Genomic DNA, 17089 nt, shown 5'->3' on the forward strand with positions numbered 1-17089 from the left:
CTTTCCACTTTTCACTCATTTAATTAAGCTTCCATGGACTTCCATTTGTTGTGTATCTGTTGACTGTATACAGTCTATGCCGTTGACCAACAAGATTACCATGGTTTGTCTTGTTAAAACAGATTATCAAGTGTTTTAGTTAGCTATTACAAATCAAAATCAGTTTGTTATTTAATACTGGTCCAAAGTATATTTCCAAATCATTCTCACGCCATCATGGCTAAATCGACTTTAAATAATTCCACACTTTTCTCCAAAAATCTGTACTTTTACTACATGGTCCATTTTTCGAGTTATTGAAAGTTTGATTTTACGAGGAGCACGGGAACGCCGCATGAATTTTGCAGTGGTGAGCGGTTTGCTCAGTTGTTTCAGCGACGTGCGACCCCTATCTGCTGGAGCACGACACAGATCTTCCCCATGGAGAAGAGGAGGAGGCCGGAGAAGAAGATGCTGTCATCCGTTGTCACCGACCCCAGTGAATGACAACAACATGAACATGGAGTCATTTTGAAACGTCCTTGTGCAACTTGATTGTCGCTGCGCGGTGTTTGGGCCGTCCAAGGATGATGATGGCGTCCCAGTGCATGGAGCAAGCCGTGCAGGAGTTCCTGATGGAGAGAGGAGGGAGGGTCCAACAGATGGAGCTGATCGATCATTTCCTATCAGGTCTGGGGGAAAATGACCAGTCGAAGGAAGAGGTGGATCGCGAGGTGCTGAAACGCATCGTGGACAACGTGGGTTTCGTGAAGGTGGAAAACGGTGTGAAATTTGTGTGTTTGAATACTGAAAGCAGCGCGGGGTCGGTGATGCGTGCGGACGCGGACGGCTACGATCAAGCAGAGTGTAACGGCAATATCCAGGAGACACTGGACAACAGTGTCAACGGCAACCCTGACAACGGACACCAAACAGGTGAGGGAGATGCACCATTTGTGTTCATTTTATCTGATATTATCCTTTGTTTTGTCCGTGATTTGTTTGTTTGTTTACCACTAAATTGATTACAGCTCGTCTTTACACATTTAACCAAGGTTATATTTATATTTGTGTTACTGTATGTCTAGTTATTTACTAATTTGGTAAGGTTGTACTGTCTCCTCACCAGATGATGAACAATATCAAGTACCAAGGTTGGGCCATTGTTCTGTATATGTTTAGACTAAAGCTGCCAAACTCCCATCATTATGCCCTCTAACTGTGGCCTCTTTAATGCCAAAGATGCAGTAAAACATAACAATTCATGATAACAATAATGACCAGAGATCATTAATATCATTAACAGGATTCTACTTTACCTGTGCAAGATATAATGGCGTTTGAGTTTATATTATGCAACAACCTGTTCAATTCTACATGTACATGTAATCAACAACCACATCTTACAGTATCAGAGCTGAGTGATAATGTAAAAAACATGTTCAATGGTTTCACAGGAGTACCCAGCCAACCTGGTGCAGGCCTGGACAATGACAAGCAGTCAAATGGCAATGGGCAACCTGCAACCCCCTCCCAGAATAAGGCCAACACAGGGACACCTACTTCTGGTGGAGAGGTGAAGCTGAGGGACAGGAGGAGGCGAGAGTCAGCCCCAGTTATTGGGATGCAAGATGTGGACCAGGCTCACCCTGGATGGCAAGTGAGAGGGGCACGTAGAGTGTCCAAAGGCTCCCAGCGTGCCATGCTGACCAGCTGCCTATCTGAAGACAGCGCCTTGGAAGGGCTGGACCCTGTTGGAGATATCAACACGCCCAAGGGAAGTCGCAGGAACTTCATAGAGCTGATGATGAGTAGTTCTCCTCAGGTAGGATACCACGTTTCTCTAGCATGACAAAAGCTTCTAAGTAGATTATTATTGTTAAGTCACAATTTATTTGTATGTCAACTTTACAAAGCTCTCTACAGGGCATAGCAGTTAGAACAAGTAACAGTCTAAGCTTGTAAAAACATCTGTTTATCGGCTTCAACCTCTAAAAACTGACTGATTCAGACGTAACAGAAAAATGCTGCAGCACTGCTTTGATTGTTTCAAACTTTGAACCATGTTATACTTTTGGCAACACCTAAAGCTGTGATGTCATGGCAGGTGTTTCACCTCTGGGTGTGCACCAAAAACCTGAATGGCACACAGCTGTTCATAGATGAAACTGAGCAGGTTCCTCTGCCTTTGCCACTGTGGCAGCATGGCCCAAACACAGCCTTTGAAAGCTGATAGAAAATAAATCACCATTTGGGGTGTGATCACAAATGCAATATGCATGGCAAGTAATTCCACAGCAACAGTTATCTGTCTTATGTAACTGGGTGATTTGACTCAGTGATGTAACACAGTTTGCCGTAACTCTGGAGCAGGTTGACCTATAAGATTCTTTTGATGATCATCAGAAGGCAACAACTGACAAAACTGACTATGTGATTTGTTGATTCTCAAAGATGTCTTTATACAATTTACTCCAGTTAAATGCTTTATTGTGATGAACAATAGTGGTCAGTGCCCTGATATCAGGCCTACTTTTGTTTATCTTGTCTTTTGAAACTGTTATTTATGGTGCAACTAAGAACCCGTGAAGAGCATGATAAAGAGCTACTGTATTATCTGCTGGATAATACTGGTGGAGTCAGACTAGTGCGGACTAGAGAGACCAATACATAAGAACTGATGAAGCCGCTTGGATAAGAGGCGAAACGTCTTCCACAGACAAATACAAGTCCAGTTGCCTTCGATTTAATTTGAGAGAGAGATAACTATGACCTGGACGAATGAGAACATTCACAGACATTATCTGGTGAAATACAAAACCATTGATGTAAAGTGTACTCCTTTTTCTCTCCCATGTTCTTCCTTTTGCAGGTCCGGAGGTCTCTGATCAATCGTGGCTCACGCCTCCGGGACTCAGTTCGGAGTGATGGCGATTCGGCATCACTCCTCTCATCAGCCACTGATGAAGACTGTGCCTCAGTGACCCTGGACCCACTAGAGCACGAGTGGATGCTGTGCGCCTCAGATGGCCTATGGGAAAGCCTGCAGCCCCTGCTGTCTGTCGAACCCAGCCTAGTGGCCAAGAGAGACTTTGTGACCGGCTTTACCTGCCTCCACTGGGCGGCCAAGCAGGGCAAAGCTGAGCTGCTCTCCCAGCTGCTGGCCTTTGCCAAAGAGAATGCTATACCTGTGAATGTAAACGTGAGATCAAGTGCTGGATACACACCGCTACACCTGGCAGCCATGCATGGACACACACAGGTGGGTTGCTTCGATGCTGCTGGTGGTGATGGTGGGGTGTAATGTGTTACATCTGCTCAGTGATGCAGCAGATAATACACTCAGTCTGTCTGCTCCAGCTAGAATCATTTGAGGTCTTCTTCAAAACATAGGAGATGATCCATGGAAAGAAAGAACTAACTTAATTTATATCAACTGTTGTTTTTTTTCTTCACTTTTTTCACTTGCTATTAACTTAATCCCAAACACAGCCCATTGTAAATAGGTCTAATAATGAAGGTAACAATCTGACAAGTCTTCCCTACGCTAAGACATGGGGATGTCTTGGGATGCATCGTGTCTCTCTCTGAATTTTCCTCGTATGTGTCTGCTGTGATTGACAGGTGGTTCGTGTATTGCTGTCAGACTGGGAGGCAGACCCTGAGGCTCGAGACTACAGCGGGAGGCGAGCCATCCAGTACCTTTCCCCACCGCTGGCCGCTGACCTGCAGGAGGAAGGAGTGGTCACCTCACCGGGTGCCGAGTCAGACAGCGAAAACACTAATGGCAGCAGTGGCGGAGGAGGACGCAGCTGGAGGTTTCCTAGAGTCCTCCAGGGCAATCTGAATCCATTGCGGCTGCTGAATCCACCAGCTGAGGCAGCAGAGGAGGCAGTCGGGACTGGGAAGACCAAAGGGGGAATGCAGAGGAAGTCTTCTCTGAGCCGGCTGAACGCCCGGCTTCACAGAGGGCGCCACCGAGCCCAGATCATCCACAGCGCCTCCTTTCGCGACACGGGGGAGGTGGGAAGAGGAGAGGAGCTCCCCAGCAGTCCTCTCCGAACCCGACCGCTGTCCAACCTGTTTGGATGAATTTACATCTGTGTGAACCAGCGACATAGATATTTAAACCAGTTTGACATGTTTTACAGGATAAAGTTTACTCACCTTCATAAGCTGACAGGTCAGACATTTTTGTGACCAAAATTAATAGTACACATCCTAATATATAGTATCAAGCTGTTTTTAAAGTTTTATTATTATAGAATTTTAAATAAATAACCACAAATATGTTTTTCTAAAAATAATATAACTTATTTTTGTTCCTTTTGCAGTTGTTAAGCTTATGTTGACTACTAACTGGAGGACACTGTTCATGTAGATTTTTTATTTTATTTCATTTTTTTGCTGCGACAGTTCATTGATTGAAATCTGATCTACTGCTCTTTGAATTCATTTTGAACTTGATTTTTGTGTTAATGGGTTTTTCTATATTTTTTAGGCTCTGTAGGTAGCAGGTAGCAAATATCACATCGTTTTTTTCATGTTTAAGACCTTACACTAGAACAATGTTCACACAAATGCAAAAGCAACAGGAACGATTGTATTTGGTTTTCACTTTAGTTTTCACTCACAGTGGCAAGGGATTCGAAAATAGCACTTGGTTTCATTCAATACAATCATGTTTTTGCAGAGTAAATTAATATATTTCTAGAACTTATTTTCTATATTTCAACCTCCTGTGATTGGTTGGTGCTGAATTTTTTTAGTATATTTCTGTAATGTGAATGAGTCCTTTTTTTTATTTTCAAGTAGCAGATTTTCTTATTCAAAGTGCTGTAACCACTGAATGCTTGTCTGTTTAAACAACCATGTACAGTCATCATGTTTGCACTTGTCACTTTGACGATGGTTGATGATAAAGGGAGGAAACCACGACAGCTGTTTTTGGTCCCAGTTCATATTTACATATTAATATTGTATACACAATTTAAGTGGGTGACCAAATTGTTACAAATCTAGATGTATGTATGTAATCTACTGCATATATAAAAGTATAAATGAGACAATGTAATTATTCTATAACTTTTCACCTATTTTGATCAATAGTTGTCAAGAGTTAGCTGGTTACACTGATAGGGGAATATTTCCAAGCTACCATGGCTTTACCTGGATCCAATTACCTATATAAGGACTGATCACTATCACTGTTTCAAAGGGTGGAAGCACAGGGAAAGCTGACAATGTCTATATACCTTTTTCTACTGACCATAATGTACCTCAGATCCACGGAGTCTTGTTTACTTATTGTTACATTTCTTCTTTGTGGGGGAGTTTAAGTGGTATGAGTCTCTGAAGGTCAGTTGCTGTGTTTCACAGTGTTTTAAGATATTTAATTCTATATATTTGACTAATTTCATTCCAAAAATTATTCTGAATAATGGCACAGATTCACCATTTTCATGCACAATTTACAGTTTAATTCCCAGAGAATAGATACATAATGTAAATGAGAATTGGTCCAGGTCTAGACAACCATCGACATTGACACCCAGCATGGCACTGATCAGTTTTACAGTAAATATGCAATCAAACAAACTGCATCATATGATATTAAATATAAGGTCTATACTGTCCATGTGTAGATCTAACTTTGCATGTACACAATCACTTGCTCTTTAACTATGTCTGTTTCATCTGTGAATATTGAAGAGTCTAGACCAGAATATGCTGTATGTAGCTGAGGAGCACATGACTTTTTGACTGTTTTCCCAAATATGTGAACCTTACTTACTCAATGACACATCCTAGATTTCATGAATGTTCCTTTTTGTAACATTTGTACTCAAATCATAGGGCTTCATGTAATTGTGTGGTTGACGCATTTTGATGTAGAAATGTATTATACAGATGTACTTTGACATCACTTTTTCATCTGCATGAATATGGGAAATGTAAATGCTGTGCACTGTTAATTTTTAAGTCTGTAAGACATTGTGTCTGTCTTCTTTGTGAAATACTGTGAAGTTGTTATGTGGTGTGAAAACACTGTTGTCACTGCCATTTTTCTCTTCATTCTCATCCCTGGATATGATAAAGCAATAATTATTTGCATAAAACTAGAGTCAGTAGTCCCTTCAGTTCAAATGTTCAAGTCAGTGCTCAGTTAGTAGACATAAGTTTTTTTTTTCTTTTGGGGGAGGGGAGGGGGATGATATTCACTATTTATAAATGATCATTTTAATGTCAGAATAGCAAATCAAAAATCATGAATGCTGGTGTGCCATCCAACCAGAATGCACTAACGCCCCAAATGAAGCACGCTATTTCATCTGTCATTCCTGCTGACACCAAGGGATTGTCCTTGTCTGGTGGTGCTGAATAATTGATGATCTGATGACCCTCTGTGCCAGCTTTAATCCAGCATTTACAGCATGTCCACTGCTTCCTGTCCGCAAGCTGCCTGTGTAACACTGGACCTGATATATGCACAGCCAGTCCTCATACTGCACCTGTTGTGTTGTGTGTGTGTGTGTGTGTGTGTGTGTGTGTGTGTGTGTGTGTGTGTCTGTGTGTGTGTGTGTCTGTGTCTGTGTATGTGCACTTCTATTGTTACAAGGATAAACGTCCTTTAAAGATTGTGTGATTGAGTCTACACTGGTCTAGTCTGGGTCAAATGTTGGGGTTAGGATATAAAATGTAACATGCAATGCAAGTTCAGAACAATTTCAAGTGCAGACATCAGTTTTTCCAAGTTTTATTTGTATATTGCTCATGATAAGAGGTGACATAGGACAAGTAGTTTTGATTATTTTCTTTTTCTATTAGTCATGTAGTTTAGCATGTTATCCAGTCACTGGGATAAAAATTATCAATGCGGAAAGCAGATAATATTCATTTGATATTCATAAGGCATATGTGTAAGAGGGATATGGTACATTTCCAACCAATGTGTTCAGCCCCTGTGATGGGATAGATAACTACAACTCTGACAATCCTCTTGTGGCACTGATGTTCTTCTAGCTTCATGTCTGGGCCTGTTCTGTATTTCATGTTTACCAGATCAAAACAACCATTTTAAAGCAGGATTACATGTAAACGGTCATTACATACCACAAATGTGTTGCTTGTGTAAATGTAAATGCTGTAGAGTCAGAGTCTGCTCTTTTGATGTTCTCTGATCTCTGTTATTTGCCCTCCTCTACAAGGCAAATAAAGATTTATAGAGGTCACTGAAGGGATGATTTTTCCTCGGCCTGTGGATTCCAGAGTTGCCTTAGGCAGCCTATCTGTTAGATGACTGCTGATCTGGACAGAGTAGAGAGGCTCTCTGACTGCAGCTACTGACCTACATACACAGCGAAGGGGCTAATGCCTATTATGTAAATTCCTCTGCCATCTTTTCAGAGAAACTGTGCCAACTTTTTTGCCTGGAGCCTCCACTGTTGCACTAATCCATGTCCAGTCTATCCGTATCTCTCCCTCTCACCCCAAATAGTTACCACAGTGATGATGACACTCATACAAAGCCTAACTTGTGACTGACTGTGCCAAATAGGCATCAAGTTATTTTCAAATGTGCACTGTTGGACGTCCTTTTGTCTTGTAACATACAGGGCCTATAGAAAGTATTTCACCCTGTTAGAGGTTTACATGTTTTATTGTTTTACAACATTAAATTAAAGGCTTTTTTTATGCCAATCATCAGAAGGTACCATTTAATGCCAAAGTGATCTCAACAAAGTAATATGAATTTGTTATTAATATTAAATACTTAATACTTGTTTGCAGGTAGAGATGTATATAAAATGAAATCCCTTGACTACACACAGATGATTTCCATTTAACTAATTATGTGACTGTCAAACTAACTAACTGCTCCACTTATGATTTTGGTGTGTTATATTAGAGGGGATGAATTCTTATGAAAATGTGTGGTTTTTATTTCGAATGAATGTGGTTGATTTTGTAGAAATCTTTATCAGAAAGCCACATCAACCCATGATCCATTCTTCTTAAATATAGGTTCTTGTGCACTTTGTTCCACACGGTGTCACTGTTCCGAAATAACGCGACCACAGTGCTGCTGTTTTTAAGGTCAAAGTTCACAGCATGCGGAAGTGGCATGTTGTTGGTGTTTTTCAATTATTTTCCGGCACTGTTTTGCTCTCTGTAAATCAATAAAATAGGTGTGTTGATTTTTATGTTGCAGGAGGCTAACTTCTGTTAGGTAAGTGTTGGTTAAATATTTTGTAATGCCTGACGTTTGTATAACGGCATGTAAAAGTAGTCGGACGTTGTTTGAAAGCTGAACCGATAGTTACACAGCACGTCAAGCTAACTAGCCCGCAACTAGCTGGAAATAACCCTGACGTTAGCTGTTGTTAGTAACCAAAACACCCCGCACGTTGTGCTAACGTTTTGTCCAGTATAGTCTATGAATTGTTGGCATTAGTTTTTTGTTTCATTCAACAGTCCTTGAGTTTATCCCCCTTCAGGATCTAATACTAGCTAAAGTTTACAGCTGTCGTTATGCTAGTAACGTTGCAACCAGAGATGGGTGGCGTTTCAGCGGGTCACCACAAACAACATAAAACCTTGATGGCAATGTTAGCAACTAGCTAACTTCGTTGAGTAAAGCTTGAGGGTTTAGTGAGACGAGGCACTAGTTAAAGTTAGATGTCAGAAACAAATCTGTCGATAGACAGGCGAAACAAACAAGTTTGAAGTGTATATACGGCTTTCTGAATTAGGTGTGTGTCGAGCATAAAATGGCACCCCTTTTTTGTGATTTCTTTTTTAATGGTTTTAATTCATATCGTAGCATTGTGTGTTTGCAACAATGCTGCGAATTGATATTTCATATTGTTGAATTTTACATGATAGTGCAGCATGTGGACAGTTTGAATCATAACCTTGAATTTGTAAACCACAGTTTCTGCTTTCATTTCCAATACACGGGAAGGTAATTGTCCACTAATTCAGGGTTATTTCTATAACAGAAAACATATGCTAACAGTCCTTACTCTTTCTCCAAACTTATTGCAGCTTCCTCATCAATCTGCAACAATGACCACCATCGTCCATGATACTACAGAGGCAGTGTGCCTCTCCACTGAGTACAACCTGTACCTCAAGCCCATTGCCAAAATGACCGTCAGCGTGGCTTTGCCCCAGCTCAAGCTCCCAGGCAAGAGCATCTCGAACTGGGAGGTAATGGAGAGGGTAAAGGCCATGGTAGCTCCAGAGCAGTTTTCAGCGCTGAGAATCTCCAAGAGCACCATGGACTTCATCCGCTTTGAGGGAGAGGTGGAAAACAAGACGGTGGTCAAGAGCCTGCTGAGCCGTCTGGATGGGAAGAGCATCAAACTCAGTGGATTTACTGATGTACTGAAGGTAAGGCTGACAGTATAGTGGACCGCAGACCTCATGGTGAAACTTTTCAGGTTATTTTGCTGATTGCAGCATTTGTAATTGGTAGTTTCTTGGTTATTTTGAAGGTTTTAGTTTGCGCTGCACTTGAGTTGCACTGTGGTAAACTGACAGATGTTCCTAATATTTTGACCATCCCATTTATATCAACAAGAGACTAAATATTAAAAACACATCTCAGTATAATGCAATACAATTAAACAGCACCGCAAAGTACAGCTTCCATAATGGCCATAATGACCATATTTATTTAAACCTTGGTTTATTGCAGGGCTGTTGTATTAGACTGCATTACTTTTAGCTAGGTTTCCCTAACAAACTGGAAAGTGAGTGAGTGTACAGCAGTGCTCTCCCTTTCCTTTCTCAGGTCCGCGCAGTAGAGAATAAGGTCGACTTCCCTACACGTCATGACTGGGACTCATTTTTCCGCGACGCCAAGGACATGAATGAGACACTGCCAGGAGAGAGACCTGACACTATCCATCTGGAGGGACTTCCTTGCCGATGGTTCAGCCAGAAGGACAGCCAGTACCCGGACCGGCCCTCTGAAGAGGTCCTCATTGCTGTTTTCCAGGCCTTTGGCAAGGTGGTACATGTTTCTGTTTCTGCATTTCATACTAGGCAGTAAGGCACAACTATTAATGCGCCCTCCACTGCAGACATAACACACCACATGTGACATTACTGACCTACTTTTGATTTTTTTGGCCTGCTAATTTAGCATAGACAAGACTGGTTTTACAGTATCTCTATATACATTATCTAATTACTATAGGTTTTTGGAACACTGATCCTTACTTTAGGTGAAATAATGAAGGTGTGGAAATCACTGTAGCTGTAATCCCCCCCTCAAACTGGCCAATTCTGCATGTATTGAGTTTTGTAATAAGTAGAAGTTAATAAAGTTTGTTTCGCTCAATCAATTAAATTCAAAGACATTGCTATGATTGTTTTCATTATATTTAAGTGATTTGACACTTAAACACTTATGTAAACACCGTAGTTAAATATTGTAAGAAATGTCCAAAATCACCAAAAAGATGACGTTATTTAATTTTTGTCAATATGCCACTGTTTTAATTGTAGGTGCGAAATGTTGACATCCCCATGTTGGACCCATACAGAGAGGAAATGCTGGACAAGAACTTCAGTACATTCAGCTTTGGAGGCCATCTGAACTTTGAGGCTTATGTCCAGTACCAGGAATATTGTGGCTTCACCAAGGCCATGGACACTATGCGCGGCATGAAGCTGATGCTCAAAGGAGACGATGGAAAGGCAGTGGCTTGCAACATCAAGGTACCGCAGGCTGCTGTAGTCTTATAGTGCTACACTGTGGCATGTTAATGTCAATGGGAAGAACACAGTGAAAGATATTTTGTTTCCCCATTATTCGACTGCACCTCCAAGAACTTTTGGGTTAAGTAAATTGATGTCCAATCTCCTAAAAGCTTCCCGTTTCTGAGCTTTAGACCTTCAGTCCTAGAGACAGAAATGGATCAACACAATCTTAGGGAGTGTTGAGAAAACTCCAGAGTTACTCGTCGTTATGGTGTATAGGGATGGGCTATTCATAAAAATTTTCCTTATTCAATCATCGGGAAAATTAATGATCAGTTATCGATTCTTTATTAATTTTTGATATTAAATAATGCCTATGGCAGAAAATAGACATATACATACATACATACATACATACATACATACATACATACATACATACATACATACATACATATGTAAAGAAAGCGTCTTTTTCCTCAATGAAACCATTGTGCCAAGAAGAAATTATAGACCAACAACAATCTTCTTAAACAAGGCAGTTGAAGTTTAATTGTTTTACTATTAAACAGAACAAAAAAGACACACTACACAACCTCGTTGATACCACCCCTAATGGTGTATAATGAGACTTCTTTTTTTGTTCGTGGGGCCACCAGTGACTTGCCACTGCTGAAATTTTGCAACTAGATTGTGTCGCTTGAGTCACATAGCAGCTTTAAGACCTTTTAGTGGAATGAGAATTGAATCTGCCTCGTCATTATTTCCAAGGTAATGGGGGTAGAGGAGAGTAAGGTCTCTTAATCCACAGAATAAAGCCTCAGTGTGAAATCTAAATTAGGGTTGAAGAAGCAAAGGAGGGTCTGTATAAAAGAAATGAGACACAAAATAAGATATTGTAAGTTGGTTCTGTTGTTAAATTACGTAAATACAAAAATAGAGGGCATCTAATATTTGTAGTAGCTCTTGCCAGAACATGAGGAGTTTTATCTTTCTTACGTATGACATAACCCAACCTGATCAGCAGGATCCTGACTCTGAGTCAGTTTTACCCAAGGCACTGTGGTAATCATCATTACATTATCCAACTATATACTGTGGACTACAATGTTGTAATTTACATTTTCTACCATCTGTTCTTCACTGGAAGGAATGATCTGCCATGTCAGAATAGCCCTAAACCTTTTAGAGCAACCATTTGTTGGATTTACTGAATCTGACTTGATTTGTTTTACTCTCCACTGTGACAAGACTAATGAGACTGGTTTTATTCGACAGGCTCCACAATACAAAAAGATACAGCAGATTAATTAAAACTGCAATAAAAGTTACTAGATCTCCAAACTGTTATAGTATTTGAAAGAGAGACTCTTCTACAAAAACAAAGATGATCTTGCACTTTGTCCTATGTACACCATAAAAATGTGTGCATTTTTGTGTTTTGTCCAGGTGACTTTTGACACGAGCAAGCACCTGAGTGAGTCAGCTCTGAAGAGGAGGAGCCTGGACAGGATGAAGTTGCAGGAGCTGGAGAGGCAGAGAGAGGAGCAGAAACGACGGGAGAAGGAAGAGGAAGAGCGTCGTAAGGAGGAGGAGAGGTATGATGGAAGAGCAATGGAAAACTTGTTTATAATGAAAAAGAGCCCCCAGTGTGAAACAGGGTAGTGACCTCTAACACATACTGCATTCATATTTTATGGGAGAGACATTAAATTAAAATAGTTGGCGAAAATCATTCACCTTGGCCAGCAGATAGCAAATATTCCAAAATACAGTTTTACTCACAGTTTGGCTCATAAATATGATTGAATAACTTAAATCTAAGCAACAAGAAACAACCAACAGTACAGTGTCATGAACAATATATTGGTTCATCATTTCGTGACTTCATCTCTGACAAAATAATCCAAAGTAAAAATTGTAAGGTTCTGGATTCTGGCCCAAAAATGCCAGAGCAAGGTTTAACGAAACATAACGAAACGTTTTCCTTCCCAGTTTTTACACAATGAAATTAAGCTGTTGCTTTTTTTTTCCAGAAATTGACAGTGTGTCTCACTGCAAAGTGCTTGGTTTCTTCTTTGGTAGAGCAAAGGGCTCTTAAACTGAGCAATAATCAAGTATAAAGATAAAAATCATGCTTTAAATGAAAATACATTAAGTGTAATTGTTAAATATGACTGTAACTTTTTCTCACCTACTGTCAACTACCTTTCTGTGAGAGGATAGCAGCTTTGTATGAGGAGCATTAAGTGAGTGTTTGGGAATTCAACATTAGTACGATGAAAGGAACAATTTTGTTTAGTAGATTAATTAATCATTATTGCTGGTGTTGAAATATTAACTCAGAACTGTACTCGGTACTGAGAAGAGAAATAATGCAGTACTATGTAGTACTATTTGACAAGTAAGAATAGAAAATGACTCATCCTACCAGCAGATATTCACAGATGCCAAACTAACCTTTTTCAGGAAGCAGAAGGAGCAGGAAGAGGAGGAGAAGGAGAGGAAGAAGGAGGAGAGGCTGCGGAAACGAGAGCAGAAGCTTCGGGAGAGAGAGCAAAGGAGGAACCTGAAGAGGGTGAGGCGACAGCAGGAGGAGGAGCAGAAGAAGCTGCAGATGAAGATTGCAATGGAGGAGAGGAGGCTACTGCTGGCTCAGCGCAACCTGGAATCTATACGGCTCATAGCTGAACTGCTGGCCAGGGCAAAGGTACAACATGTACACGAAGAAGAAATACACCTCCATTTGGTAATACACTTCTGATTTGATACCAGTACTGTGATTAATATTTGATACTTTAATACTCTTGCAAACTCTGTACTGAACTGGAAAGGCTTTTTTTTGAGAAGAGCTCTAAGTTAAGCTTTACTATTTCAAACGTCACAAGCCTCATTAATATTCAACTTTATGTAGCATGTCTGTCATCACATAGGGCTGTTGATGTTGGGTTAATCTTTAAAGGAATGGTTTGACATTTTAGGAAATGTGGTTGTTAGATTTCTTGCCTAGTTACACAGCCTTTGCTTGCACCACTGCTACTGCCAGCTGTATCTTTCTGCATTGAGTTTGCCTTTGATAATGGTGATAATGGCCATCAATAATCAAATGTTTTTATTAACGTTATTATTAACACACACACACACACACACACACACACACACACACACACACACACACACACACACACACACACACACACACACACACACAGAGCACACTGGAAAAATACTGCCCTGCACCTGTTAAATTATTGACATCATATAATTATAGCCTACATTGGGTTTCTGCTATGGCCATATAGAGCATGTGGTCTCCACTGTCCAATATGACTATCAACAGACGCTCTCCTTTATCTCTATTTCTAGAGACACCAAAATTGTAGATGACGTATCGCAGCAGTGAGCTATGAGTCGTGTGTCTCACGCAGGCTGTTTGGCTGATCTAACCTGTTAACATGGGCATTCTTCAATGAACTTCAGATTTTGTTCAGAGATAAAACGTGTTAATAAATGAGCATTAGAGGTGCTGAAGGTGGTTTTGATATCTTGCTTGATATACAGCAGAAAATTAATTTGATGATGTTGTAATGTTGTGTCGTATTGACCGAGAGTAAGGTAGAATAATGTTTTGTCCTGACAGACTTTAATTCCGTAAACGATGGTGGTGAAGTATTTCTTACCTACATTGTTGCTTTCTCCTCCACAGGCCCTGAAGCAGCAACAACAGGAGAAAGAGAGGGCTCAACGCGAGGAACAGGAAAGGCAGGAGCAGGCACGACAGAAGGAGGAATTAGCCCGGCTTCAGCAGCTGGAGGCGTGCCGACGCAAGCAGGAGGAGGAGCTCCGGAGGGTGGAGGTGGAGAAGGAGCGAGCGCTGGAGCTCCAGCGCCGAGAGAAAGAGCTAAGGGAAAGACTGCTTTGCAACCTGTTGAAGAAGAGCAACGGAAGAACAACAAAATCTCCGGACACGCAGGACCAGGCTGGACCTGTAACGCCTGACGAGGCCTCTGTTCCTGGTGGCACTGATGTGATGTTGGGGGTTTTGGGCCGGATGAATGGAGTTAAGGCAGCTAAGAGCAAAGAGAAACATGTGTCCAAATCTAGCGCGCAGGGCCATGTTTCAGGGCAAAACAGAGCAACGGAGGTGAGGAGAGGAGGGGAGGACAGGAAGAAAGGCCGGGAGGGAAGGAGGGAAGAGGTGGTGAGGAGCAGACATAGCAGGGAGCGAGGGAGGGAGCAGGACCACTCCCACAGAGAGAGGAGTTCCCACAGCAGGGGGGGGGGGAGGCGCTCCCACAGCCACAGCAGGAGGAGAAGGAGCTCCAGCCGCCATAGGAGGAGCTCCAGTCGTCACAAGAGGAGCTACAGTCACCATGGCAGCAGGAGGCACAGCCATAGCAGCAGAAGCACAAGCTCGAGTAGAGACAGGAGCAGGAGCAGCAGTGGGAAGAGCTACAGCAGGGGGAGGAGTAATCGACATAGTCACCGCAGATACAGCAGAGGCAGCTCCAGGAGCAGCAATAAAAGTAGAGACAGGAGGAGTCACAGCCATAACAGTCGAAGATACAGGAAACACAGCAACAGTAGAGACAGGAGCCATTCCAGACGACGCTAAACTCATCAGTATAATCAGTTTGTTAATTCATACGTTAAGATATTTTTGGTCCCTTAATTGGCATGGCACTGCATAGTAAAAAAAGAAATCTTAGCTATTAAAAAAACATATAAAAGTCAAATCAACTACAGAATCAACTGAAACAACAGTTGCTAGTTGCTTTTACCTTTTTATTGTTTTTGTTTTTTTTCACATTTCATATTGTTGGATCAAAGCTGCTGACAATTCAGTGTGTTCAAATATTCAGCATCTTTACACTTTGGCATAAAATGCCAAATTTACCATTTGGTTTCATTAGAATGTCATTCTATGTGTGAAAGATACTGTATCATTCATTATTCATTTGGAGGGAAGGACACTGAAACACAACTCTGAAAGTTAGAATAACAAGAACAAACATAATTGGATATTACAATTTGGTTCAGATTTAGTGATCACTGTATACACTAATCACTGATATTCATTATATCGGCAGTTGAGAACACAGATGAGCCTGTTGATTACTTTTATTTTCTCCAGTGTGTCATTGTGCATGAACAACAGTGAGCTATAGAAAGTGGCAGGTGCTGAGAACAAATTGCATTAGTCATTTTTGTTGTGGCACCAGCCTGTTCATCCACAGCTGCAGCCTGACTTCAGACAGTAAAACACAGCATCCTCTACTGACTTGTAATCGAATTAAAATTTCAATAACTTTTACATCAAGCCTCCAACAAGCACCTGAACTCCCCCTCATGGCTGCCATAGTTGTAGAAGACTTTTAAGTGGACTAATGGACTGTGAAGAATGGCTGCTGCTCCGGTACAAATGTGAAGTTTCCACAGACAATAAGACTATAAGTGTTTGGGCTGACTGGTAGACATACTGGTCGTTGTCATGTGTTAGCTGCCTGAAATATTTCTTGGAATACTGCTTCAGTATTGGCTGTGTTGCTGTTAAGCAGCTCAGAAAAAAACACAACAATGGACAGCATTTTTGATGTTCACATAGTTTCCGTTAAGAAAGGCTGATTTTTTTTTTTTAAGTGTTGTTTTGAATTTTGGAATATTTGGAGGAATTGTTTTGTTGGAAATGAAAGAGTGAGGAGTTGTGTGAAGGCTGTGTCCGAAATCGCTCCCTGTTTACTCTATAGTGGACTAAATTTACTGTCTGCGATTTTGTGTGAGTGTCTACATGGTAAGTGTTTAAATGTGTCCACTATGTAGTGCCCATTATGTCAGAAGTAGGGAATGAGGGAGAGATTTCAGAGACAGCCTTAATGCTTCATAATGAAGATGCCATCATGACATACTGGACCTGACTCAGCAAGCAGTGCACTCCCTCTTTCCTTAGTCATATGTGACTCTTGAATACAGTGATGGATTTGAGACCACTTTAGTTTTTCAAGTTTGGAACAAAGTTTAATTATTGCTTTTGGGTTTTTGAATCAAACCAGCACAGTACCAGGTACAAATGGGATGCGAGGATGTAACTCCTGCTTTCATGCTCACATTGTGTACTGGATACATTTCTTTAACCTGGCTAGTTACAGTACAGACTGTTCTTGATGCAGAATTTAAGCTTGGGAGACATCGGTCTCAGTTTTGTTGACACTTCTACTTTGACATAGTTACTTGTCATAGCAAAGCCCATTTGTTCTGTATACTGTATGCTCATCAACTACTAGAGCATGCCTTGCACACATGGTTAAAATAAAAATCCAAGCTGGGAACTTTTAGAAAGAATTGTTTTATTTCAGTTAATGAAAATGTACTTTGCAATTTTGTCACTATAATAAGCTTT

General features: G+C 41.0%; 2 protein-coding genes across 2 annotated transcripts; both read left to right on the top strand.

Annotated features, from left to right (window-relative positions):
* The first annotated feature begins 423 nt into the window (after positions 1-423).
* On the top strand, positions 424-6061 carry LOC111218207 (ankyrin repeat domain-containing protein SOWAHC-like). Its single transcript, XM_022740388.1, has 4 exons — positions 424-915; positions 1437-1804; positions 2852-3241; positions 3604-6061. Exons 1-4 carry the CDS (start codon positions 567-569, stop codon positions 4069-4071), a joined length of 1575 nt encoding a protein of 524 aa, XP_022596109.1. The 5' UTR covers positions 424-566; the 3' UTR covers positions 4072-6061.
* Positions 6062-8115: 2054 nt separating this feature from the next.
* Positions 8116-17081, top strand: akap17a (A-kinase anchoring protein 17A). The gene is made up of 8 exons (XM_022740390.1): positions 8116-8209; positions 9028-9375; positions 9779-9997; positions 10498-10710; positions 12142-12290; positions 13162-13441; positions 14399-14661; positions 14905-17081. Exons 2-8 carry the CDS (start codon positions 9049-9051, stop codon positions 15305-15307), a joined length of 1854 nt encoding a protein of 617 aa, XP_022596111.1. The 5' UTR covers positions 8116-8209; positions 9028-9048; the 3' UTR covers positions 15308-17081.
* The last annotated feature ends 8 nt before the right edge of the window (positions 17082-17089 follow it).

This window comes from Seriola dumerili, unplaced genomic scaffold (genome assembly GCF_002260705.1).
Source record: "Seriola dumerili isolate Sdu_G_001 unplaced genomic scaffold, Sdu_1.0 BDQW01000052.1, whole genome shotgun sequence".
NCBI classification, from domain to species: Eukaryota; Metazoa; Chordata; class Actinopteri; order Carangiformes; family Carangidae; genus Seriola; species Seriola dumerili.